The 24680-nt window shown below is 36.2% G+C and overlaps 1 protein-coding gene across 2 annotated transcripts in view; it reads left to right on the top strand.

Moving 5' to 3' along the window:
- TPR (translocated promoter region, nuclear basket protein) overlaps positions 1-24680 on the top strand; it is a 58716-nt gene that overhangs the window by 33002 nt on the left and 1034 nt on the right. Inside the window, exons 32-50 of one of the 2 annotated variants that reach the window (XM_013977898.2) lie at positions 49-259; positions 1154-1297; positions 2813-3011; positions 4435-4640; positions 4846-4907; positions 5608-5816; positions 7159-7431; positions 8801-8949; positions 9840-9923; positions 13279-13479; positions 14268-14399; positions 14927-15017; positions 17283-17467; positions 18634-18702; positions 18814-18908; positions 20857-20963; positions 22441-22548; positions 22685-22841; positions 24514-24632. In XM_013977898.2, the coding sequence (XP_013833352.2) occupies positions 49-259; positions 1154-1297; positions 2813-3011; positions 4435-4640; positions 4846-4907; positions 5608-5816; positions 7159-7431; positions 8801-8949; positions 9840-9923; positions 13279-13479; positions 14268-14399; positions 14927-15017; positions 17283-17467; positions 18634-18702; positions 18814-18908; positions 20857-20963; positions 22441-22548; positions 22685-22841; positions 24514-24632 (2801 nt within the window). The remainder of the gene's footprint in view (positions 1-48; positions 260-1153; positions 1298-2812; positions 3012-4434; positions 4641-4845; positions 4908-5607; positions 5817-7158; positions 7432-8800; positions 8950-9839; positions 9924-13278; positions 13480-14267; positions 14400-14926; positions 15018-17282; positions 17468-18633; positions 18703-18813; positions 18909-20856; positions 20964-22440; positions 22549-22684; positions 22842-24513; positions 24633-24680) is intronic. The other variant, XM_021063816.1, reaches the window with a different exon arrangement.

Genomic DNA, 24680 nt, shown 5'->3' with positions numbered 1-24680 from the left:
ATAAGTATTTAGTCTTTTAATCCTTTACCCCATTTTTTTTTTGTTTAGATCAAATGCGTCTTTGACTAACAACCAGAATTTAATTCAGAGTCTAAAGGAAGATTTAAATAAAGTAAGAACTGAAAAGGAAAGCATCCAGAAAGACTTAGATGCCAAAATAATTGATATTCAAGAAAAAGTTAAAACTATTACTCAAGTCAAGAAAATTGGACGTAGGTATAAGACTCAATATGAAGAACTTAAAGCACAACAAGATAAGGTATTTTGAAACAGTTTTCTTTTTATATATTCTTTATATATATATATAATTTTTTGGTGGGCACAGTTATGATCTATATAATTTACACAACTGTAGATTTGAATGAGTTAATAAAAATCTTATTCAGTATTTATTCATAATTTTATACTACTGGCTTTTATATTCTAAACTTGAGTGTAAGTTTATATGTGGCATCTTTGTTTTGTTTAGGATCAACTCTTTAGTATGCCCCAGAATGAACTATAAATTCATAAAGAAGTAATAGTAAATGCTAGGTATTTTAATTCAGTTTCCCAACTTTAAATTTTGTTCCTTTTCAAAACTATGTTCTTATAACTCATTGCTGATTTAAAGTGTGTATCAAAAAGTGCTGACTCTTTATAATTAATCAGGTTGTATCATGGTTTTAAGTAAGTAGTCTGTGTTAGCCACCTATCAAAAAGATTTTTTAAATGCTAGCACCATTTTTGGATTTGAATTTTGGTTTTAATTCCCAATGATAAAGAACTTGTACATTGACTTCGTATATTTAGCACATTAGACTAGGAAATATATTTAAAATTTTCAGAATTCTTAACTCTCAGTTAAGTGTACTGTTATTAGCATGTTAGTGTGCTTTCCTTTACCTATGTGATTTGCTTTTCCAAGTAATGCTGTGTCAAACAGTGAATCAGCATTTTGATTACCTGGTTAATAGTTGAATGGAAAACCCTAACCTATTTAAAAGTAACCTAATAGCTTATTTTTGGATATTAAAGTTATTTGATAAAGGATATATTTATGAATGTCATTAAATATAAATTTCTCTACATACTTCTGATTATTTCCTTAGATGAATTTTCAGGATTACTCAACATAAATTTGAAAGTATATTATTACTGTTTATCATCTTAGGTCATGGAGACCTCAGCTCAGTCTTCTGGAGACCATCAGGAACAGCATGTCTCAGTCCAGGAAATGCAGGAGCTTAAAGAAGCCCTTAACCAAGCTGAAGCAAAGTCAAAATCGCTTGAGAGTCAAGTAGAGAATCTGCAGAAGGTATGAGGGGTGAAAAGTGTATGTTCCTAATTGTTTCCTTGTTGAAAAGCTGAAGAAATACAATGGGATATTATTCACTTACAAAGTGGAATTTGAGGGGGTCTCACTGTAACACAGTGGAATAAGGATCCAATTGCAGTGGCTCAGGTCACTGAGCAGGCATAGGTTTGATCCCAGGCTCTGAGCAGTGGGTTGTTAAAGGAGCCAATGTTGCCATTAAAAAAAAAGAATAAAGCAATTTTTTTTTCAATATATTCTTTTTTATTGTGGTAAATATATGTAGCATAAAAACAACCATTTAAATTGTTAATTGTGCACTTTAGTGGTATTAAGTATATTTGTAATATTGTACAGCCTCCCCTCTATCATTTCCAAAAAATTCTCATTATCCCAAGCAGAAACTGTACTCACTGAACAATAATTTTCCCCTCTCCTTTGCCTCTGGTAATCTATATCCTCCTTTCTGGCTTTAACTTTATATAAGTGTAATCACACAATACTCGTCCTTAGTGTCTGTCTTGTTTTACTGCTTTCAGGGTTCATCCATGTTGTAGCATGTATCAAAATTCCATTCCCTTTTAAGATCGAATTGTATGATAAACATTTTGTCTATCCATTCATCTGTCTGGGTTGTTCTCCACCTTTTGGCTCTTGTGAACACTGCTTCTGTGAACATTAGTGTAGAAATGTCTGTGAGTCCCTGCTTTCAGTTCTTTTGGGTATACACCTAAAAGTGGAATTGCTGGTCATATGGTAGTTCTATGTCTAACTTTTTGATAAACTGCCAAACTGTTTTCCACAGTGACTATACCATTTCACATTCCCATCAGCAATACGTAAAGCTTGCAATTTCTCCACATCCTCTCCAGCACTTGTAATTTTCCATTTTTTGAATAAGAGCCATCCTAATGGATGTGAAATGGAATCTCATTGTGATCATAATGTTTATTTTATTGTTTTTAATGAATTTTATTACATTTATAGTTGAACAGCGATCATCACAACCCATTTTTATAGCATTTCCATCCCAAACCCCCAGTGCATCCCCTCACCCCCAACCTGTCTCATTTGGAGACCATAAGTTTTTCAGTCTGTGAGGCAGTATCTGTTCTGCAGAAGTTCATTGTGTCCTTTTTTTAGATTCCACATTAAGTGACAGCATATGATGTTGGTGTCTCACTGTCTAACTTCACTTATTTAGCATGATAATTTCTAGGCCCATCTGTATTGCTGCAGATGCTGTTATTCCTTTGAAAAAAAGAATTTTTAAAGAAAATACCTTAACCAATGCTACTTTCTCCTTCCATATGGAAATGTATACATTTTATCCCTTTTTACTTTGAATGACTCATGTATGTAAATAATACCTAATCATCTTCAAATATCTACTTACTAGGTTTGACCGTTTTATGTATTTTCTTCCATTTAATAAGTTTTACATTTTAAGTCTATAGGGCATACTGTTTATATTGATTTGTTTGAATTACATGGTGAATACTTTTTTTCTTTTAACAGACATTATCTGAAAAAGAGATGGAAGCAAGAAATCTCCAGGAACAGACTGTGCAGCTTCAATCTGAACTTTCACGACTTCGCCAGGACCTTCAAGATAGAACCACGCAGGAGGAGCAGCTCAGGCAGCAGATAACTGAAAAGGAAGAAAAAACAAGAAAGGCTATTGTAGCAGCAAAATCAAAAATTGCTCATTTAGCTGGTAAGTTTCTGTATACTTTAAGGTTTTAACCTGATAGTGAAAGTTGGTTATTTGTGGGAGTTCCCATTGTGGCTCAGTGGTAGCAAACCTGACTAGTATCCATGAGGACGCAGGTTCAATCCTGGCCTCACTCAGTGGGTTAAGGATCCAGCATTGCTGTGAACTGTGGTGTAGGTTGCAGATGTGGCTTGGATCCCCTATGGTGTAGGCCTTCAGCGACAGCTCTGATTCCCTAACCTGGGAACTTCCATATGCTGTGAGTGCAGACATAAAAAAGCAAAAGAAAAGAAAGTTTGTTATTGAATTTAGGCTTAAAATTAAATGGGAAAGAAAAGTAAATACTATGAAGTGGTGTGTGTGTGTGTATGCTTTAGATGTTAGGTTTAAGTAGACACAATTATAGCAGTTTTAATTTTCTAATGATGAGAATGTCCTTGATTTATTTATGAATCTTTCTTAATTGTTAACTGGTGATAGATAAAGAGTATAACTATCTTTCCTCTTCAGTGTGTAATTATTACTGTCTTCTGAAGGAGATCATTTGGATCCACAGTACACTGTCTAGAGGCTGTCTTTAAATTCTTAGACAGCCTTGACTCTTACCAGCCCAGTGAGTTTTTTGTGCCTCATTTCACTGAGGGCCCCTTTAGCCTTCATGTCACACTTACAAGGAGCCCAGTGCTATAATGCTCAAGGCCTTAGTGCAACCAGTCTGCTTAGTAAGTAAATAAAATGCCAAATCAGTTGAGTTTTACTCTGAGTGATTTTTTTTTTGGTGATCTCGAAGATAGTGCCCCTAGAAACTTAATTCATAAAAAAGTAAAGTTACTGGCATTCCCTTCATGGTTCAGTTAACAAACCCGACTAGGATCCATCAGGATGCAGGTTTGATCCCTAGCCTTGCTTAGCTTGTTAAGGATCCAGCATTGGCATGAGCTGTGGTGTAGGTCGCAGACTTGGCTTGGATCCCACGTTGCTGTAGCTGTGGCATAGGCTGGCAGCTGTAACTCTGATTTGACCCCTAGCCTGGGAACTTGCATATGCTTTGAGTGCGGCCCTAAAACGCAAAAAAAAAAAAAAAAAAGTCAAGTTACTTAATTAATCTGCTATAGATTATATGAAATGAAAATTTTGTAATTCCTGGTATATTAAAATATTAAAGGCCATATAAAAGGGCTTTGCTGACAATATAGTAGATTCTTTATCTTTTTGAAATGTTAGGAAAAGTTAAATGTCTTTATATTGGAGTAATAAAACAAATACAAGTATGTTTAGAATTTATTGAGATATATAGTGTATCAGAATTATTGTAGATGTTGAAGTTCAGGAATAGAATCCGATACCTTTGAGTACTTAAGCACATAAATGTTTTTTATTTCCAGTGTTTAATTATATTAATAGAGTCACACGGTTACTTCTTTAGGTGTAAAAGATCAGCTAACCAAAGAAAATGAGGAGCTGAAACAAAGGAATGGAGCCTTAGATCAGCAGAAAGATGAGCTGGATGTTCGTATGACTGCTCTTAAGTCCCAGTATGAAGGTCGAATTAGTCGTTTGGAAAGAGAACTCAGGGAGCATCAAGAGAGACACCTTGAGCAGAGAGATGAGCCTCAAGAACCTACTAATAAGGTAATTAGCTCATTCTGTTTAAATGACAAATCATTTTTCTCTGCATTTTACGTGAAGGAACCTGGAAATGTAGAAGCATTTGTCCGAGTGAATTTTGGTTAAACAAAGTATGCAGAGAAAATTAACATAAGTAAAACATTTTCTTGGTATTGAGTAATGGGCTTTTATGAGATATGCATGATAATCCATAATTTTCTTTTTATAGGTCCCAGAACAGCAGAGACAGATCACATTGAAAACAACTCCAGCTTCTGGTGAAAGAGGAATGTGAGTTTTGTTCTTTTACAGTCTGTTTACAGTCTGTTCCCTATTTTTCTTTTAGAAGGAGGCTCTAGTGGTCTTCGGGGAGGGGATCCATACTCTGTTATAAAAATACATCACTAAGGACTGTTTATGCTGTACAAAACCACATCATGTGGTCGTTAAGGTTTTTTCTTCCAGAACTCTTGTTTTCAGCATACTTTCAGTCCTATCAGATAGGTAGAGTTTTGTGGCAGAGAAAATGCCTTTCATCTTTTAGTTTGTGATTGACTTCTAAGGTAGGCTCCTGATGTTCCCTGTGATGTTGTATGATACAAGTATAAGAGGCTGAGCTGAGGCTTAGGTTTAGTGATCGACAGTTGAATCTCTTCTACATTGTTAGATTGCACCATTGCAGAGCATTTTCTGCAGTTTTTAATGCTTAAGCTCAAAGCCTCATCAGTAAGAGTTTTGACATAATTATTAATTAAATTTAATAAAAATATAGAAATACACTCAGTGTCTCTTTAATTTTTTTCTAATCTGCCAAAAGTCTACCAAAAGCAGTGTTAGGAAGAACAGAGTTAATAAGGCCTTAATGTATATAAAAGTCGTGACTGCTAGACATTCACTTCAGGAAACATGTGCTTTGCTTTCGATAGAATGTATGTGCTTTATAAGGAATATTTGTAAGAATCTTTTATTCTTGCATTTTCCCCTCTGTAAGTGCCAGCACATCAGACCCACCAACAGCAAATATCAAGCCAACTCCTGTTGTGTCTACTCCTAGTAAAGTGACAGCTGCAGCTATGGCAGGAAATAAGTCAACACCCAGGGCTAGTATCCGCCCAATGGTTACACCTGCAACTGTTACAAATCCTACTACTACCCCAACAGCTACAGTGATGCCTACTACACAGGTGGAATCACAGGAAGGTAAGTAAAGTAATACAGCTCTGATTGGACTGATTGCTTTCTTAGATTTATTACCAGAAGGTGACAGTAACTTCCAGGATAAGTGAGGCTTCTGCTAAAGCTAAAGTCCGACATCATAGTGAAAATGAGTGGTTAATATTTGTAGGGGTATGCTTCCTAGGATGCTGGCAATGTGGCCAGTTTCCTCCCTCTCTTTCTGCTTTGTTTTATTTTTAAGCTAAAGAAGGAGTGAAATACACCCTTAAAAGTATGTGATGCTTTTTTCCAGAACCAAAATTTTTGCATCTACTGACTAAGAAAGGTGATATGGAATCCACTTTAGAAAACCGTATTAGGAGTTCCCGTTGTGTCGCAGCAGAAAAGAATCTGAGTAGGAACCATGAGGTTGCGGGTTTGATCCCTGGCCTCACTCAGTGGGTTCATCCATGAGCTGTGGTGTAGGTTGAAGACGCAGCTCGGATCTGGCATTGCTGTGGCTCTGGCGTAGGCTGGTGGCAACAGCTCCGATTAGACCCCTAGCTTGGGAACCTTCATGTGCCGCAGATGCAGCCCTAAAAAGACAAAAAAAAGAAAAGAAAACCATATTAAATTACTGACTCAACCCAAACATCACGTCTTCACTGAAACTGTCTGACCTTTTAATTGCTTTCTCCACTTTGTTCCCATGTTACGGTTTTACTTATTACAGCAGTTACAACTGCATTTTATTCAGTTGAATACAGACCTTTTTATTCCACTAGATTAAGCTCCTCAGGGGTAGAAATCTTATTTTTCATTGTTTAATCCCTTTACCCAGTACCAGGATAGGTATCAATAAAATGTTACCAAATGCAGTTTTTTCTTAGATTCTTAACAAATTTTAGAGTTCAGTAAATTATCCAATTGTTTAGAAATATATGAGAGGTATGTATGCTATGAAAGAACAGAATATTTTTGAACTACATTAAATAAAATAATTATGAGATATATTACCAGTTAAACTTAGTGGTCATTTTATATCAGTTGAAAACAGAGTGATGCTTAATAAAAGCTTATAATTTGAGTTTCTTAAAATCATTTTATTTAGTCATAAATAGAATAATAGGTGCAAAAACAGTTCTAGATATTTATTCAGCCAGTAGTTCACTGCACACTATCATGTCAGTCACATATGCGATACAGAAACGCAGCATACGTTACTTTTACCCTCAGTGTTTTTATCTAGTGAGTGGTAGAGGTGTGTACACAAATAGCTATCCAAAATATCACCTGTAACAGAATAGGGAATCATAATTCCAGCTTCGGTAAGAATAGAAAACTTAATGTATGAAATATTGTATGAAATATTTAAATTACTTTTCAGCTATGCAATCGGAAGGGCCTGTGGAACATGTTCCAGTTTTCGGAAGCACAAGTGGATCTGTTCGTTCTACTAGTCCTAACGTCCAGCCTTCTATCCCTCAACCCATTTTAACTGTTCAGCAACAAACACAGGCTACAGCTTTTGTGCAGCCAACTCAACAGAGTCATCCTCAGATTGAGCCTACAAATCAAGAGCTATCCCCAAACATAGTGGAGGTGGTTCAGAGTTCACCAGTTGAGCGGCCTTCTACTTCCACAGCAGTATTTGGCACTGGTAAGATGAATTTAAACTGAACTTAGAGTAGACCTGTGCATTTATAGTTTTTTGGATATAATATATATTTTGAGTATTCTTTTAAGTACTTGTTTTCTACCAGATGTTCTAGTGGATTCCTAATGTGTTATGTATATGACTGAATTCTATTTTAGGTCATTCATTTTTGCCATTAAGATCTTTTTTGCAGGAGTTCCTGTCATGGCTCAGTGGTTAACAAATCCGACTAGCAACTATGAGGTTGCGGGTTCGATCCCTGGCCTTGCTCAGTGGGTTGAGGATCCGGCATTGCTGTGAGCTGTGGTGTAGGTTGCTGACGCGGCTCGGATCCCGTGTTGCTGTGGCTCTGGCGTAGGCCAGCAGCTACAGCTCCACTTCGACCCCTAGCCTCCGCTTCGACCATGTGCCACGGGAGCACTCCTAGAAAAGGCAAAAAGACAAAAAAAAAGTCTTTCTTCCTTTCCAGTTATTTTTTTTGACTGATTTTTTTTTGTGTGTGTGTGTGTGTGTCTTTTTGCCATTTTCTTGGGCCACTCTCGTGGCATATGGAGGTTCCCAGGCTAGGGGTCCAATCAGAGCTGTAGCCACCAGCCTACGCCAGAGCCACAGCAACGCTGGATCCGAGCCACGTCTGCAACCTACACCACAGCTCATGGCAACGCCAGATCGTTAACCCACTGAGCAAGGGTAGGGATCAAACCCGCAACCTCATGGTTCCTAGTCGGATTCGTTAACCACTGCGCCACGACGGGAACTCCATTTTTGACTGATTTTAAAAGTGATACAACCTGTAATATATTATATGTACAGTTGACTCTTGAACTGCGTGGTCCACATATGTATGGATTTTTTCAGTAGTAAATACTGCAGTACTATACATCCTCTGGTTGAATCTGCAGATGCTAAGAAATGGCGAATATGGAGGGCCAGTGCCCCAACCCCCTAGTTGTTCAAGGGTCAGCTGTATCTTAATACAGGTTCTGAGAACTAAAAACATCTAAAAGAAGACCATTTAAGAATTTTCAAATCTAAACCTTTTTTTTTTTTTATCTAAGTCGTCCTGGGTTTTATAAATTACAGAAGGCCTTGTGTAACCTTTGTGAACAGCAGTTACATATCAGTACAGTCACAGTGAGTCAGATGTATTGCTGTAAAAGTTGATTGGCTGTATTAATCAAAAAAGGCTAAATTGATTCAGAGCATAAATTGCTCTTTGTTTACACATAGATTAGCAAGGAACAAATTACGTTCTGTCAAAATAAATGTTCATGTCTCTTTTTAATGACCAAGATGTTTTTAAAATTAACTTTGTCTAAATTGAGTATATTAGCATGCTCTGATTCAAAATTTAAATTATGTACTGTCAAAGTTTCAGCCACCCCAAGTTCTTCTTTGCCAAAGCGTACGCGTGAGGAGGAAGAAGATAGCACAATAGAAGCATCAGACCAGATCTCTGATGATACAGTGGAAATGCCTCTTCCAAAGAAGTTGAAAAGTGTTACACCTGTAGGAACCGAGGTATGTAAAGATCTTTCCATTTATTAAGATATTCTTTCAGTTATAGGATTATTAAATGAATAGAACTTCTGGGATCAAAGTCCAGAAAACTCTGTTGTTAAACACAGTGCTGCAAAGTTTCCACTGACAGCCCACATACTGTTGCTGTGCCAGTGCTGTTTTATATTCTTTGCATATGTTTAATTATTTTCCATGTCAATTTTTTTTAATTCAAAGAATAAGGAAGTTTATAGTCTCCTAGATGTTTCAAACTGTTACCTGCCATCTCTCAGATTAATCAAAATGATATTTCTTAATTTTCTTTTGTTAAGGATAAATTATAGTGTATTATTTCATTAAACATTGAGATTACTAAATTTCTCTCTCTCGCTCTTTTTTTTTTTTTTTTTTTTTTTTTTTTTTTTTTTTTTTTTTTTTTGTCTTTAGGGCTGCTCTCATGGCGTTTGGAGGTTCCCAGGCTAGGGGTCGAATCAGAGCTGTAGCCACCAGCCTACACCACAGCCACAGTAACACCAGATCTGAGCCACGTATGCAAACTACATCACAGCTCAGGGCAACTCTTGATCCCTAACCCACTGAGTGAGGCCAGGGATTGAACTCACATCCTCATGGTTTCTAGTAGGATTTGTTTCCACTGCACCACAACGGGAACTCCATAAATTAATTTCATTAGCATATATCTAATGTTCTGTTTTAAAACTTATTTTGTGTATACGGGAAAGGACTATGATTGACTATATTTTATAAATAAATGTAAATGAACATTTTTTATGTACCACTTCATAAAATTACTGATTTGAGTTTTTGTTTTATTGGGAGAAGTAGCCGAAAAGTAATGCTTCATTTAGTAAACTAATTTGGTTTAACACACTTGTATGTAATGATTCTAGGAAGAAGTTATGGCAGAAGAAAGTACTGATGGGGAAGTAGAAACTCAAGTATACAACCAAGATTCTCAAGATTCCATTGGAGAAGTAAGTAAGACATAGTGAAAGTAAACAAGTTGTTGCTTTTAATGAATGAGATGAGCTTTGACAAAATAAAATATTTGGATTTTTATTTTTAGCATGCTGCTTTTATATGTAATAAAATATTACTAGAATTACCAGTCTAATTTCTGCTTTTTCTTACTCCTAATGAATATCCTTTAATAAGCTTTATTAAAGAAATGTTTTTGTGTATAGTTAAAAGTGATTTTCCAAGCTAAGAGTTGTTTTGAGTAATAATTGCCCACTCTTTTGAGGGGAATGGGGGAGTGCATCCCAGCACACAGAAGTTCTGGGCCAGGGATCAAACTCATACCACAGCAGCAGTGGTAACGTTGGATCCTTAACCCAGTGAGCCACCAGGGTACTCCCAAAGGTTGTCCACTCTTAATTATTTTAAAGGAGTGCTGGTTGGAGTTCCCGTCATGGCTCAGTGGTTAACGAATCCGACTAGGAACCATGAGGTTGCAGGTTTGATCCCTGGCCTTGCTCAGTGGGTTAAGGATCCGGTGGTGCCGTGAGCTGTGAGGTAGGTCGCAAACAAGGCTCGGATCCCGCGTTGCTGTGGCTGTGGCATAGGCCAGCAGCTACAGCTCCGATTCGACCCCTAGCCTGGGAACCTCCATATGCTGCAGGAGGGGCCCAAGAAATGGCAAAAAGACAAAAAAAAAAAAATGAGTGCTGGTTGATTCTTGTATTGATCCATAGTGCCCTGTATGGTGGTCCTCTGTTGCTTCCCTTCCTAAATTAAAATAATCTATGAATGAAAAAGTATTTGTTTATGTCTTCATCTTTTGAACTCTCATTAAGGCTTCTCCAGAGGCAGCCTGCCTAATGGAAATGCATGGAAGCTGAAGTTAAGTGCTAGGTTCTTTTCCCAAGTCCACCACTTTTAGAAGCTTTGTGACTATAAGCAAGTCATTAATTCTCTCTATGCCCCAATTTTTTCATCTGTTGGAATAATGTAAATTTTAGTATCTAAAATATTGCCTGCCGCATACTAAAAATTCAAATTATTATTATTTTTTTGATTTTTATTTTTTCTATTATAGTCGATTTAAATTGCCAGTTTCTGCTGTACAGCAAAGTGACCCAGTCATACATACAAATATATATGTGTGTATGTATATGTGCATATATATATATATATACATTCTTTTTCTCACATTATCCTCCATCATGCTCCATCACAAGTGACTAGATTCAGTTCCCTATGCTATACAGCAAGATCGGATTGCTTATCCACTCCATATGCAGTAGTTTGCTTCTACTAAACCCAAACTCTTGGTCCATCGAATCATTACTTACTTTTCTTCCATTCCTCTGCCCTACAAATTGAGAGTTCATAATTTGTAGTAATTCATATTTATACTAATAATATTAGTTATCACAGAACTCATATGTCCCAGGTGTAATTCTAAGACATTTGCATTTATCAACTAGTTTTAATCTTCATAAAAAATCTTGTAACAGGCCTATTTTACAGGTGTGACAACCATTGCCCAGTTGTACCAAGTTCTCATATTTAGAATCTGACCTCAGGCTGTAAGATTTCCATTTCTCCTGTTAAGCTTTAACCAATGCTTTCTGTGTGGATAAATTTTTAGGATCACTTTATTCTAAAATTAAATTATTTTATCTGCGTAAAATAAAGGAATTGTTTCAAACTAATCAAAAGTAACCTGAGATTGCAAGTAAATTTTACATGTATTAGTTATGTACGTTAATTTTTTTGATATTCCCTGACTAAGAACAGAATACTAAACCTTCAAGGCGTATACATAATACTCTAAATGACTTTGATTTCATGTATCTTTCATTATGCCTGAAGAGCATAGTGACAATTTTGAAATAAGATGTGAATTTCTGTTATTGCTAGTCTTGATTAAATCATACTGAAATCTTTTGTGCAAAGCTTTTCCTTGAGATTGGCAAAATTATCTATTACTCATAAGTGCCGTGGGGCTTTCCATTCTGCTTCTAGCACTGTTTACTGAGTATGTGAATGTGCGACAGTTCATTTTTCTAATTTTCTGACAATGAAGCAGATGTTCTTTGTGTTGTTTTTCTTGAAATCAACATGTCAGTTTGAGTTACATTTTTAATTATACCATGACTTATTTTTTCCATTACAGTGAACACAATCTTTATGAATGATTTACGTTCATAAGACATTGTTTCTGGCTTATATAAAAAACAGATTTTGCTGAGTGAACTATAAAAATAAACATTTAATTTTTTATAGTAAATATAGAGTTTATTTCAGTAGCTAACAAAATGGAATTGTGAGGAAATAGATTAAGAGTTTGTTTTTTTTTCTTCTTTTTAGGCCCACACCCACGGCATAAGTAAGTTCCCAGGCTAGGGGTTGAATCAGAGCCGCAGCTGCCAGTCTCTGCCACAGCCACAGCAACACAGGATCCGAGCCGCGTCACCTGGCAACACTGGATCTTTAACCCACTGAGTGGGCCTGGGATTGAGCCTACATCCTCACTGATACTAGTCAGGTTATTACCACTGAGCCACAATGGAAATTCCCCAAGAATTATTTTAACATCTAGTATATTTTCAGTTGTCATTTGAATGCTTAAGGTGGAGGTTTTTTTAGGAGTGTTTCTGTTAAAAAAAGAAAAATGTGGTAATAGCTTATGTTATTTAGTGTATGTTACAGACTGTTTCTGATTTGGAGGGAAATTTTTTATCTTTTTCTAAATGGTGTGTTGCAGACCCATGGAAATTCTCTTTTCTGACTTTGATCTGCAACTGCACTGTCACCTAACCACACTGGCTTTTGAGCACTGTAATTCGGCCAGTCCAAACTGAGATGTGCTTAAGGGGACAATATACATTGGATTTTGAAGACTTACTACAGATTTTTAAATGTAGGTTTAGTAATTTTTACAGCGATTACATGTTAAAATAATTTTTGGCTATATTAAAATTATAATTAAAATTGACTTCACCTGTGTTTTTTTAAGTCACAACTAGAAAATTTTAAATTACGTGTGTGAACATATTGTGGCTCACATATATTTCTGTTGGACAGCACTAATCTACAATACCACACTGGTAGTGTTGGCACACTTTTACCTGTATATACATTTTTTCTTTTTTGTTGGAGTATTTCCCAATGGGATTTTTAGTAATTCTTGTGTAGGAAGACAGTGAAGAAACCCCAAGCATGTATTTTAAATTAATTCTGCTTTCAAAAACCATATTTTTAAAAATAAAATACCAACAGTTCATAAGTATATTTTAGTCTTTACTCATTTCTATAATAATTCACTGATAGTTTTAAGGATACCCGACTTTTTAAATTTTTATTTTCATTTTGCTTTTAAAGGGTGTCACTCAGGGAGACTATACTCCAATGGAAGACAGTGAAGAGACCTCTCAGTCTCTGCAAATAGACCTTGGACCTCTTCAGTCAGATCAGCAAACAACAACTTCATCCCAAGATGGTCAGGGCAAGGGAGATGATGTCATCGTGATTGACAGCGATGATGAAGAGGAAGATGATGATGAAAATGATGGGGAACATGAGGTAAATGTGGTTTGAAGTCATTTATTGTTTTAAACTGCTAGATGAAACACTGAAGTCCTTAAGTCTGCTAATGCATCAGCCAGTAAATTCTGATTCCCTGCCACTTTAAATGGGATGTTTTGCGTTTCTTTTATCCTGAGTAGCTCTGAAAATAACATTTTGGAATGAAGTGTGTATTTTTCCAAGTTACGGACAAATCCCTCTCTCTCTCTTTTTGTAATGATTACTAAGTCCTTTAGGATTTGTTAAATTAATAACTGACTGGTAAGTGTGGATTTATTGTAAGCTCTATGGTTTCTGATAATAAAAAAAATTTTTTTTTTTCTTGTGGAGCCCCATAATTCTTTTCAAAAGAAATTGAGGGGTCATGATAAAGCATATTTGGGGAGTTAATCCTAGATTGACAGCTTCTCATTTTTAGATTCTTTTTTAGATTTTTTTTTTTTAAGCTCATAGTGAAGTTTAATTCCATCATTTTCTTATTGAATGCCGCATTTTAAATTCAGAACTAAAATGGACCACTTGACACTCTGTGGACATCTGAGGATTTAATATTTGAACTGACCTCATATGAACAATTAGAATTCAGAGTTGATCATTACTGTACTAATCCAGAAAGCCTCACAGTTTTGATACTTGCTGCCCCTAAACTAATCCCATACAACTCTTAGGACAACTCCTGTATCTTGCTGATGATGTGTCACTTAAATTTCTAAGCATGGAATCAGATATGCAGAACATCTGTACCGTATCCTAGATCTTTATGTATACTTGGGGGTTTTTATCAGGATTATGAAGAAGATGAGGAAGATGATGATGATGATGAAGATGACACAGGGATGGGAGATGAGGGTGAAGATAGCAACGAAGGCACCGGAAGTGCAGATGGTAACGATGGATATGAAGCCGATGATGCGGAGGTAATTGGCTAGAATTTTGACCGTCTGTTTTCTTTAAGAATTTGCTTAGGGGAGTTCTCGTCATGGCACAGTGGTTAACGAATCCAGCCAGGAACATGACCTTGCAGGTTCGATCCCTGGCCTTGCTCAGTGGGTTAAGGATCCGGCGTTGCTGTGAGCTATGGTGTAGGTTGCAGACGTGGCTCGGATCCCGAGTTGCTATGGCTCTAGTGTAGGCTGGTGGCTACAGCTCCAATTAGACCCCTAACCTGGGAACCTCCATATGCTGTGGGAGCGCACCTAGAAAAAGGCAAAAAACGTTTGCTTAGAAAATTTACTATTTTCCAAGAGTATAAAGATGCCTTGTATTCTTGGAACACTACAGCTTTTCTTACCTTTGGGTTTTTATTTGTTTCTACTGTAGTTTGGTTTAGTTAGTTATTTGGGGGGGTGGTTATTTGTTTATACTGTGGTTTGGTTTAGTTAATTATTTTTTAAGATAGTTAACTTGATTTATTTGCATTTAGCATTCAGATTTTGTTTTTTAGGGTGGTGATGGGACTGATCCAGGTACAGAAACAGAAGAAAGTATGGGTGGAGGTGAAAGTAATCAGAGAGCAGCTGATTCTCAAAACAGTGGTGAGATTTGTTTTTTATTTCTTTTTTGTTATGTTTTTTTTTTCAGTCTCTTTTTAATTGAACATTTTTAATAATTTAATCTAGTATTTTCTAAACTAGGATTCCACTCAATAAATACTAAAACTTGGTCAATAAATTGGCAAGCAAAAGACTGGTTCTTGGTCTAGGGTTTGTCACAATTATTCTTCCAAAAAGTCTACTGTGTTTATGTCTATTAAGCGTAGTCGTTATACTATTTTTTTCTACCTCATTGGACTGCTGTTAGATTCAGAATTTTTGGAGTCAATGAGGTGTTAAAAATGCCACGTGTTGTTGCTGTTCTTAGTGGAAAAAATTAAATCAGGAACTTCTACTAGCGGCAACAGCAGTTCACAACCAGAAGAGGTCAGTCTAATCAAGCTACATGTTTCAAGATTTGTCAGTATAGAAGTTTTGCAGTATTTCTAGTTTTCCAGTAAATAAAAGATTTTTTGATCAATGTAGCATGCAGAGATTTGTTAAATCTTTCAAGGATGAGTCCTGGAGGTCCACTAAACTGTTGTAGGCAGTAAAGGATTGTGGAATTCATAGAAAATAGTTTTGTTTTAGAATCTTCTTAAATTATACTTCAGGAGTTCCTGTTGCGGCTCAATGGTTAATAAACCCAACTAGTATCCATGAGGACATGGGTTCGATCTCTGGCCTAGCTCAGTGGATTAAGGATCGGGCGTTGCTGTGAGCTGTGGTTTAGGTCACAGATGTGACTCAGATCCCACATTGCTGGTGATATAGGCTGGATGCTACAGCTCCGATTAGACCCCTAGCCTGGGAACCTCCATGTGCTGTGGGTGTGGCCCTGAAAAGACAAAAGATAAGATAGATAGATAGATGGATGGATGGATGGATGTTCTTAGCCATTTTTCATAGATAAAAAACATAACAGATGTTCACTGAATACTTGTTGGAGACTTCCTTGTTTTTTTTACAGTCAAGCAAAGATATGCCCAGTAGTCTGGATAAAAGTTAGTGAATGGATTTGGTGCATTGCCAGTTGTTATTTTTCAAAAAAGAAATAACTTTTTGGCGTTCTCTTGTGGCGGAGCAGGTTGTAAGGATCCAGTGTTGTCCACTTTAGAGATTTGGGTTTCTTCTGCCTGCCACAGATAAAACTGATAAAAATAAAATTTTATAAAAACTTTCTCAGAGAAAGACAGATATTATGTGATATCACTAGTATGTGAAATCTAGCAAAAAATGATACAGAAGAACTTAGCTACAAAACAGAAACAGACTCACAGATTTCAAAATCAAAGGGTTATCAGAGGGGGAAGGTTGTGGGGAGGGATAAGTCAGGAGGTTGGGGTTAACATGTACACACTACTGTATACAAAATAGTAACTAACAGGGATCTACTGTATAGTACAGGGAAACCTCAAGATTCTGTAATAACCTGTATGGAGAAAGAATCTGAAAAAGAATGGATATATGTATTATATAACTGATTCACTTTGCTGTACACCTGAAACACAGAGATGGAGGTCAACATACTCCAATAAAAAATTTTTTAAATAATAATAAAAAAAGGAAACTTCATCTGAGCAAATATACTGGTACTGAATTACTTAGTTCTTACAATAAATTTATCAGATTTAGGTACCAGTGAAGAATCTGAGAAGCAGAAGCAAAGTGGTTGTAACCAAGATCACCTGGGTAGTGAGAGTTAGAGCTGGAGTCTGATTCTAGATCTCAGACTTTAAACAACTAAATCGATATCCTCTTCAACTTTTCACACTGGGGGACAGCTTCTGTTGTTTTACTCTGTATGTTTGTAGACAACTGAAGGGCCATTGAGATTTAAAATTTAGGAAAACCAGAATATGGAAGTGTTACTATTGTAAGGCTTTTCCCCACTCTCCTTTACTCTGTTTGAGTGTAATACTGCTAACTTCAGTGGTCTGATCTTTTTTAATAATATGATCCAAAATGTATTAAATGCTTATTTTATCACGTGTTAAGCCAAGTGCTTTACGTCCATTATTGGAAATCTTCAGAGAAATGTTTCTTGTAGATTACATTTTTATTTCTATTAACCAATCAGAGAAACAGAAGGGACTTGCCTAAGGCCATGCAATTGTTAATTGCACACCCATTATCTCTGAGACTCATATCTCACTACTTTTTTTCTGAAAATATTATAAGGTGAATATTCCTAATGCTAAGTAGGGATTGTCCAGGTTACTTTGTGGTGAATTTAAAAGTTCAAAATAATCTTCCCTTTTCCTATAGGTGAAGGAAATACTGGTACTGCAGAGTCGTCTTTTTCCCAGGAGATTTCTAGAGAACAGCAGCCATCATCAGCATCTGAAAGACAGGCACCTAGAGCACCTCAGTCACCGAGACGCCCGCCACACCCACTTCCCCCAAGACTGACCATTCACGCTCCACCTCAAGAGTTGGGACCACCAGTTCAGGTATTGAAAGTAGTCATTCTGAAAATTTTACCTTAAAAAATTCTGTGGCATTTTCTCCCTTTCTTTGCATTAGCTATTACCTCCCCCCGCACCCTCCCCCCGAAATTAAACAAACTTTTTAACGTTTTGGTATATTTTTATAAAACTTTTGAACTAAAACTAACCTCTGAATCCTTTTCCTTGAAATATGGCATTAATTTACTTCATAGATGAAGTGAACTTTGGAAAGACAAAGCTAATTAAAGCTGTATATTAATTGAAGTGATGATAGTCACAGAAAGCAAAAGTCTGCTTACTATTTCTATAGGTTAAAAAAAATTTTTTTTCTTGAATTTTAATTAAAATAAAATGTATTCCACCAACTGATCACCATTTGTTTTGAAGGTTTCTTTCTCTAAGGTGTACATGTCTTTTTTAAAAAGGAAATCAACAACAACAACAACAACAATGGAAAATAAATAAATGAAAAGGAAATTTCTGTCCTATTAACAGAAAGGACTTTTTTCCTCTTACTTTTTATAGTCACACACATAGTCACATAATATCCACTTTTAAAGCTCATGAAAGTGTGCATGACCCTTTACATGTAACACTGAAGTAGGATTGGATATCTCTTATCAGAAGCTCCTGAAACACAACGCTATCAAGTGTAGATTCTACTAAAATATCACTGGCGATGATAATTCATTATGTGAAAATACAGTATTAGGGGATTGTTTATGGAACCTGCAAAATATACCAACTCTATCAGTTTAGAATTGTCGAAATTGGGAACCAGTTTACAAGTAGTCACTACTACTGTATGAACATCAAAGGATAATTAAACCTTAAGATCTAATGAATGCTTACTAACATTTAAATCAAGGTGATAGGAACTATCTGATTTAGTTTTACGTATTGGTTAATATTATCGGTTAATAAATATTTGTCTGTTGGTTAATAGTGTAATATATATAATTAAAAATATGCCATTATTTACAAAATATATTTCTTTAGTACTGGTACAAGAAAAACTGCTAACAGTCTTTCCAAAGAAAAATCTCAGTGATTACATTATCTGCTAGCATTGCAGTTATTAGATTACCAGCATAATAAGCTTGTATCTATATGGTGTTTGTTTCATTATCTAATTCCTTAAAACAAATGAAATTCCTTTCTTGACACAGAGAATTCAGATGACTCGGAGGCAGTCTGTGGGACGTGGACTTCAGTTGACTCCAGGAATAGGTGGCATGGTAAGTACCTACCTATCATGTATAAGTGATTCATTTGTTTAGCATTTATTTGTATTGTCTATACATATGTTCCTGTCATGCCTGTTTAGTTCTTGTTTTCTGTCTTTTTAGCAGCAGCATTTTTTTGATGATGAAGATAGAACAGTTCCAAGTACTCCAACGCTTGTGGTGCCACATCGTACTGATGGATTTGCTGAAGCAATTCAGTGAGTTAACAAAAGACAAACCTACCTTGTGACTAATCACGTTCCTCCTGTTTCTCTTAACCTGATTACACATGATTGATTCATTCTCTGTACTAAGCAGTTGGTGGTAGAAGGCTTGAGGGTGTCGTATTGGAGAAAATTACAATAGAGGTGAATGAAATACAGTTGCTTCCATTAGGAATTTGAACTTTAAAGTCAGTGCCACAGTGGTTAAGAACATGGATTTTTGAGTTAGAATGCCTGGGTTTGAAACCTGGCTGTACTGCCCATTAGCTGTAATAAGTTACTGGGTTCTCCGTCCATGGGTATTCTCCTCTTATTAATGAGAATAATAATACAAAAGTTCTTACCTTGTAAATTGTGAGAATTAAATGAGTTTAGGTTAACATGTTTAGGATATCACCTGGCACAGAGTAAACCTTTATAGATGGAGATGCAAGTATTGTAATTACAGTGATCATGGTGGATGGTATTGTGAAAGCTAAGCATGTTGGCAACTAATGGTAACGTAAAATAATCTAGAAGAATAGAGGCGTGAGCAATAGGCTTAGTTAATACCCATGAAGGAGTGATTTATTCCGACAGTTAGGGGGGAGGAATCTGACAAGACTTAATGGTGACAACATGAGAGTCTTGGGAAAAAAGTACCAAAAACTTAACCAAGCATTCCCATGAATCCGTTTATTTAATCTTCATAACTATAAAAATAAATACTATCATTCCATTTACAGGTAAGGAAACAGGGACATGCTAACAAAATGCCAGAGGTCAGACAGCCAGGAAGTGGCACTTTTTATTTCAGACCAATTAGTCTGGCTCTCGAACCTATTTAATTCATGTTATGCCACTGGTTTTAAAGGATAAAAAGGGATTGAAAAGGCTTTCCACATGAAAATCCACATATTTAATTGTGGCTGAAGTATCATTTGTATGGCAGGATGTACTTAAAAAATAGAATTTCCACAAGCTTGGGAAATGATTGGTTATTCTGTAGTATGTGATAATATGTACTTGCCCACTTAACTACAGCTCACCTCAGCTAACACAGTGTACAAGCCAGCTGATCATTGTCAGGCCCACCGTTCCAAAACTCAGCCAGTCAGAAACAGACCCGCTACAATAAACAACTGAGTGCCAGCAAATCAGCATCATTCTCACATAGCTCAGAACTTAAGCTCTTCCGTAGAAGAATAACTTAGGGAGATAGGTTTAAAAATTCATCTGGAAGAGAATGTCCTTAACTAAAGCAATAGCGTGGAGTAAAAATGAAAATAGATTCGATAACTATTGCAGACATATAATCCATAAACATCAGTAGCTGGCTAGCCAGGAAGGTTTAGCTAAGGAGTGGGCAGAGAGTGAAATAATGCTATTTTATGTCCTGGATTATTGGCAGGAAGATGGATGATGGTATTATTCGGACAGGGAGAAAACAAGTTTCTAGCCATTCTAATATTAGATAATCTTTCAGACCTTGGGAGCCATCTAGTGAATTCTTTCAGATAACAAATCAGCTCAAGAGATGACCTAATTTATCTGTGACTAAATATTGAAAACTAAGACAAAACTGTTTGATGACTACACTCTTAACTTGTTTGTTTCATTTCTCTTTCAGTTTGTGTTGCTTTCAGTATATCTGCATAGAGATTTCTAAATTCGAGAAATTGAGGCATAGTTCAGAAGAGCTAAAAGCTATTTATACATACAATACATGTATATAAATCTTATATGATATGAATCACATAATTTGTATTATCGCTGAATTCTTGGCAGCTGATATTTTGAAAATACTTTCCTAAATGAGAATTCCTTTATCAGCTTTATTCTCAGTCTGTTTTCTTTCTACTTTGTTTATGCTATTCTTCCTTCTTCCTATATTTTTTCCATCACTGATAGTTTAAACAGGGTAACTTTAAATGTCATCTTACATTGAATTTTGTCCACTTAGTTCTCCACAGGTTGCTGGTGTTCCTAGATTCCGGTTTGGGCCACCTGAAGATATGCCGCAGACAAGTTCTAGTCACTCTGATCTTGGCCAGCTTGCTTCTCAAGGAGGTAAATAGCTAAATAAAAGCTTAGATCTCCTGGATTTGTATGTATTTGGTCATAAGCTGTTCTGACATGATTTTTTTCTTAAGTGAACAAGTTTAATATAAAAAAGTTTATTTCTAAATGGTTCTTATCCTAACTTATGGAAAAAGCTTTATTTACTACTTATTAAACATTGCCTTATGTGTAAGTCTTTCCAACAAAGTTCTGAGTTCTTTTTGCATAAGGACTAGCTTTTACCTTTGTATTTCTTTTGGCTGCTAGTGTAGTCTCAGGAATGTTTGTTGCATGAGTAAATATACATAGGTACTACCAGCCATTTTAAAGTTGTTGAAAGGAGTGCAGCATATCTTCTGTTTGGTTTGACATTTAACATTCCTAGTTAAATGTGTAAAACTGGTTAGGTATTTTCCATTAACCTTAAAATACACCATTAAAAATACATGGAATAACATGATCTCTAAATTAAGTAATAGCAGTTGGTTATTTGGGTATGAATTAGACTATTTCTGGAATTAATTACCTTTTTTTTTTTGTCTTTTTGTCTTTTTGCCTTTTCTAGGGCCACTTCAGCAGCATGTGGAGATTCCCAGGCTAGGGGTCTAATCGGAGCTGTAGCCACCGGCCTATGCCAGAACCACAGCAACGCAGGATCTGAGCTGCGTCTGCAACCTACACCACAGCTCACGGCAACTCCGGATCCTTAACCCACTGAGCAAGGCCAGGGATCTAACCCACAACCTCATGGTTCCTAGTCGGATTTGTTAGCCACTGCACCACGACGGGAACTCCGGAATTAATTATTGATTGGCATTCATATAACTCACTATATTTCTGGGGAGCTGTTACAGCATTTTCTAAGTGAATAGGGAACTCATGCTACTTTAATAATAAGCTTTAATCCGTAGCCCTCATGTAAGTCATACAGCATATTTTAGTTTCTGGTGGTTTAGGATCTTAATTCCAACACTGCTTCCCTCTACCAATATGAAATTGTGAGTTGACTTCAGAGAAACTCAGAATTTTATGTGGTTCTATTATAGGACGCTTCCAAGACTTGGAAGGCAGATCCAGACTTAAATAGGAATGTCACCACTTTACCAGCTTTGTAACTTTGGGAAAGTTAATTAACCTCCTTGAAATTCCTTTTCTTTAGCAAAAAGGCGAGTAATGATACCTTGCAGTTTTGGTGAAGAATAAATTGAAACTTAGTACCTAGTTCATAGTTGGGAATTCAATAAAGTTAGCTTATATGAAACTATAAGAGCATTTTAGCTGGTTTTTTTTAGGGTTCTTAAATTAGTATTAGGAAGCTTAAAGGTTACATTTTAATTGTATCTACATTTTTGAGGGTTTGATTTTTGCCTGATGGGCTAATTGTGGGCTTCAACAAAGTTATGTGTTTTCACTGATAAATTTTTTTCTTTCAGATGCCTGGCATATTGACAGTTTCTTGTTCTTTCAATCATTCATTAATATTCAGAATTGTCTTTAGGTTTGGGAATGTATGAAACACCCCTTTTCCTAGCTCACGAAGAGGAGTCGGGAGGCAGAAGTGTTCCCACTACTCCCCTACAAGTAGCAGCCCCAGGTAGGTATCAAATGCAGATCAGTAGATTATGTGTTTTATTGGTAAAATGGAAACCTGTGATGTATCTTCTAGCTTAAAATTAGGTAAACCCCAAAATCATGGTTTTCATTGCTTTTCTGTGCCTTAATTTTTCAAGTGACTGTATTTACTGAGAGTACCACCTCTGATGCTTCAGAGCATGCTTCTCAGTCTGTTCCAATGGTGACAACATCCACTGGCACTTTATCCACAACAAATGAAACAGCAGCAGGTGATGATGGAGATGAAGTATTTGTGGAGGCAGAATCTGAAGGGTAAATGTTTACGTTGTAATTTTTGATTGCTTACACTTGTCAGACTTTCACATTTGCTTTTTGTTTTTGTTTTTTGGGGATTTTTTTGAAGCCAGGAAGCAACAGTCTTGTTGAGCTGTGTTTTCAATAGCATCCTGTTACAAAAGTAAACTGAGCCATGTATTTTAGAAAACAAATTTTTGTAGAAAGTTACATATTTTAGGATAGCAATTGTTATTACAGAAGACAATTTTTAAAATGATCATCTCCCTGTAGTTGGCATGATGCATTTTAGAACAAAGTATTTCTTCAAAATCACTAGTACCCTTTCTTCAAAATCACTGTAGCTGCTTGAACTTTTCCCAAAGTTCAATCTTTTGTGAAGACTGGGAATAATCAAAAATGACTCACTTTTCCATTTAGTAGTGGGCTCTCAAGCAAACCTCACTTATTCTATTTATATGCATTTAGAACTTGGTCTGAAATACTAACTTCTTAAAAATTAGAAACCTTCTAGTAGTTTTCAAGACCTGACTACCTTTTTAACACACCATCTATATCTATAAACAAAGTTTAGCAAAAGAAGTAGCATTAAGCCAAAGGAGGTGGACAGATTTAATGGGAAGAACCAGGTACAGTGGTCTTGGAGAAGTTTAACTTTTAAGGTAGAACTTGATTTTTTGTAAAATAAAAAAATTAGACTGCTTCATAGGTAGACATGGAACCCACACTTCTATGAGCACTCAAAGGTTTTGTTTTATTTAGCAACAATTTTCTTAGTGTAATTACAGACCATCTCTAGTATATGAGGGAGGACGCAGATCTATTCTTATGTATCTAACACAGTGCTGCTTAATCGGGTGGAAGTTACAGACACTGCTGAAAATACTTCGCTGCCTTTAATCCCACGCCATGTATACAGATCCCTTTATATATGTCATTTTTAACCCACACACTATCTCTGCAAAGTATTGTCTCTGTTTTACAAATGAGAGAGCTCTGACTCTGAACACATTACAATAACTTGCTTAGGCTGAACTTCACCAGTTGTCTCAACTTCAGCAGAGTCATGAGAGATATTTTTCAGGAACATTGTTATTAAGAGCTGCAGGAACGTTTGCAGGTAACAAAAACTGGAGAGATTCAAGTTACCTTTTAGTCTTCTCTCCCTCACTTGGCCTTTCGATGTGCTTTCTTACGTGGGAAAGAGAGATGGAGTTACAGCATTGAACCAGGAGTTCACTTCCCCAAATCCTGTTTTATCTGGGCTAGAGCCCATAGTGAGATAGAGGTGTTATTAATAGTTGGGACTGTTTTGAATTATTTTAGTCCTTTGCTTTACTAGAAAGTTTTGTGATTTATCAAAATCTGGATAGTATATCTCCTGTAAATGTCAAGAATGTGAACATCTTTTGTCAGAAAAGAAAAAACACAAAAGAGGAAAAACAAAAATTAACATTGAAACATGCCCTAATGAGGATTAAGGAAAAAGCACTTGAGCTCTCTTTTTCCCCTGCCTTTTGAAAAAGTCTATGGTTACCAGTATCAGAGTCTAATTTTGAGTAGAGGGGAGCTCTGGGTGGCAGAATATGTGCAAAAAAATAAATAAATAAAGAGTTTGGGAACAATTTAGGGATACTTTCTAAGATCAGTTTTATATTTTGTCACCAATTTTTTTTTTTTTCTTTTTTAGTATTAGTTCAGAAGCAGGCCTAGAAATTGATAGCCAGCAGGAAGAAGAGCCTGTTCAGGCATCGGATGAGTCAGATCTTCCTTCCACCAGCCAGGACCCCCCTTCCAGTTCTTCCGTAGGTGAGTTCCTGCTCTTGACTACAATATGCTTTTATACATCAGACTTGT

This window comes from Sus scrofa, chromosome 9 (assembly GCF_000003025.6).
Source record: "Sus scrofa isolate TJ Tabasco breed Duroc chromosome 9, Sscrofa11.1, whole genome shotgun sequence".
Lineage (NCBI taxonomy): Eukaryota > Metazoa > Chordata > Mammalia > Artiodactyla > Suidae > Sus > Sus scrofa.
Note: the sequence above shows the minus strand (reverse complement) of the source record. Positions and strands in the feature narration are given on the sequence as shown.